This window comes from Penaeus monodon, chromosome 40 (assembly GCF_015228065.2).
Source record: "Penaeus monodon isolate SGIC_2016 chromosome 40, NSTDA_Pmon_1, whole genome shotgun sequence".
Lineage (NCBI taxonomy): Eukaryota > Metazoa > Arthropoda > Malacostraca > Decapoda > Penaeidae > Penaeus > Penaeus monodon.
This window is the reverse complement of record NC_051425.1, coordinates 26,198,598-26,201,097: the sequence shown is the minus strand read 5'-3', so window position 1 is coordinate 26,201,097 and position 2,500 is coordinate 26,198,598. Positions and strand designations below refer to the sequence as shown.

Below are 2,500 nucleotides of genomic sequence, written 5' to 3'. Positions count from 1 at the left end.
CCGATGTCGCTGAGCGAGCTGCGCTTCTGCGAAGTGCTGCCCCCTTCCTCTCCCGCCTCCTCCGGCTCCGCTGACGCTGCGTGCGGTCGCTGACGCTGCGTGGGGGGCGAGTGGTGCAAGGCAGGCATGTGCTGCCGGGCCTGGCGCATGGCGACGTGCTGCTCCTCGTAGAGGATGTGGTGCTCGGGCTGAGGGTGGGGGATGTGCTGCACTCCGGGCGGCGATGGCGTGGTCGGCTCCTCCTTCGGGATGATCAGCATGGCTTCCGGCAGCTCCTGTTGGTGGCCGAGGTGCTGCTGCTGCTGCATCAGCGCCTGTTGCTGGGCCTGCTGATATTGCTGCTGGAGCGGATGCTGACTGTGCTCGCCGTAGCTCCCATAGCCGCCAATATTACTCATCAGCTGATGTTCAAGCTGCTGGAAGGCTTGCTGCGATTGCTGTATGCTCTGCAGGTTCCCCGGCTGGTTCGTCTCGAGGTAATCGAGCTGCGTCATGAGGTCGGAGCTCTGGAACCCGGATGGGCCCCCCTGGCTCGCGCCCGGGGCCTGCCCGCCGCCACTCTGCGACTGCTGCTGCTGCTGCATTTTCTGTTGCTGAAGTATGTGCTGAGCAATGGCTGGGGCTTGTGCAGCTGGTTGTGCGGCTGGTGGCTGCAGCTGCTGCTGAGCAGCATCACTCTGCAGAGGCAATTGACCGCTGCGACCGTCAGGAAGGAGGCTTCCCAGGCCGAAGTTCGGAGAGCTTAGGACATTCATGATCGACTTCTGGAACTGCTGCATAATCATCTTCTGGAAGCTCGGGTTATTGGCGAGCTGCTCGAAGTCCATGGACGCCATGGCCGCCGCTGCCGCCGCCGCCGCCGCCGTCGCCCCCGCCCCCGCCCCGGCATCGCCGCCCACACCCTCAGCCAGACCGCCCATGCCGCCCTTTGAGGTCGATGCAGCTTGAGACGCCGAGGCGGCCATAGCCGACGTGACGGCCGGGGGCATCTGGAATACCCCAGCGGTGACGCGGGTTCGTGCCTGTGGGTCAGAGGAAGATCCAGAGACACTAGGGTGCTGCATTATGTGTGGCCACTCAGTGTATGGATTCAGGTTCAGCTGACCGAGCTGCATCTGGATCTCTGCTACCTGGAAGTCAGAAAGAGTTACTGGATGACGCAAGGGTTCACCGAGGCCAGTGACTGGCAAAAATAATAATAGCAAATGTTATATTCAATAAATGTGAATGCAGAATGTGTAAAAGCTACCGCTCACCGTCCCTCAGCCTCATCATGGCAGTATCCAGAATATGCTTAATATGCTCAGTGTGGCTGCGACGTTTACCGTAATAATCTATGATGATCATCTGATGGCAAAAATTACTATCCTCAAAGCATATACCGTATAACAAAGAGCATGCAGAAATAGCAGTCAAGCCTTCTGTCCTCATCATGCTTGGTGATTCAAAAAGAAGGCAGAGCTAAGCAGGCAGCGACTGCAAGACGCACCTCCTGTTTGGCTAGTTTCAGGTTGTACTCGTTGTGCTGGTCGTTGAGCTCTCGCAGGTCGGTGAGCTTGATGAGCAGGCGCGGGTACATGATGGTGGCGTTGTGGGGGCCGTAGCGCCAGTTCATGTATTTCCTGCCGTGGGAAGGGGGGTGTTAGAGCTTTGGAAGATCTTTAGTAATGGGAGCTTTGGGTTCATCTATTTTGTCATTAATGTAATGTATCTAACAGTTTATCAAAACGATGGTAGTTACATGATTTTGACTGACTAGGATATTAATGATGCAAGATAAATAATGAAAGGGATTTCAAGACGATATTTGCAACATCCCAAGCAACGAATGAAATATTGGAAAGAAACGAGGGATGGAACGAAGTGGAAACTATGACCAAAGGAAATACAAAGGAAAAATAACTATGAGCTCTAAGCGGCTAACAAAATTCCTCATAACTTTACGAGCGACGCCAACACCAATCGAAAGCGCGAGCTGATGGAGACGATACCTGATGAGCTGCAGGTAGTGGTCCTGACGCGCCTGGATGCGGGCTGTCTCCTGCAGGCCGGGGCGGTCGCTCGTGAACAGGACGATGAGCAACAACAACATCATCACCGGCTCGTCTACGTTTAGGTCCTTCATGCTAAAAATGAATTTCATGTGCATGTCGTACAGCTCGCAGCTGACAAGCTTCTTCATGTCCTCGACTCGAAGCGTAGGGGCGTCCTTATAGATCTGCTCCTTCGTGTTGGGCCAGCGGTTGTTGTCTGTGTCGAAGCTCTGGACACCGCGGATCAGCGACATCTCGAGGATCCCCCCACGGAGGAGGCTGCCCTGGTCCTGTGCGAAAGGATGGGGGGTTAGGGAATCAAGGCAATATCACACCAGCATTTTCCCGTCATGTTTTGCGTTTCCGTGTGTAAATGGACCCTATCACATTACCAAGGCAACATAATGCCCATGTAAACAGATATGGTGCTATCCGAGTGAGGTTCTGGGAATCACACAAGCATTCTC

The 2,500-nt window shown here is 54.8% G+C and overlaps 1 protein-coding gene across 1 annotated transcript in view; it reads right to left on the bottom strand.

The window, feature by feature from the left end:
* The window catches only part of LOC119598062 (ecdysone-induced protein 75B-like), a 22,060-nt gene that overhangs the window by 1,377 nt on the left and 18,183 nt on the right, over window positions 1–2,500 (bottom strand). The window contains exons 8-10 of the mRNA XM_037947699.1: window positions 1,992–2,323; window positions 1,490–1,622; window positions 1–1,130 (exon numbers count right to left, since the gene is read on the bottom strand). The exon at window positions 1–1,130 is cut by the window's left edge and continues 1,377 nt beyond it. Of these exons, the coding sequence (XP_037803627.1) occupies window positions 1–1,130; window positions 1,490–1,622; window positions 1,992–2,323 (1,595 nt within the window). The remainder of the gene's footprint in view (window positions 1,131–1,489; window positions 1,623–1,991; window positions 2,324–2,500) is intronic.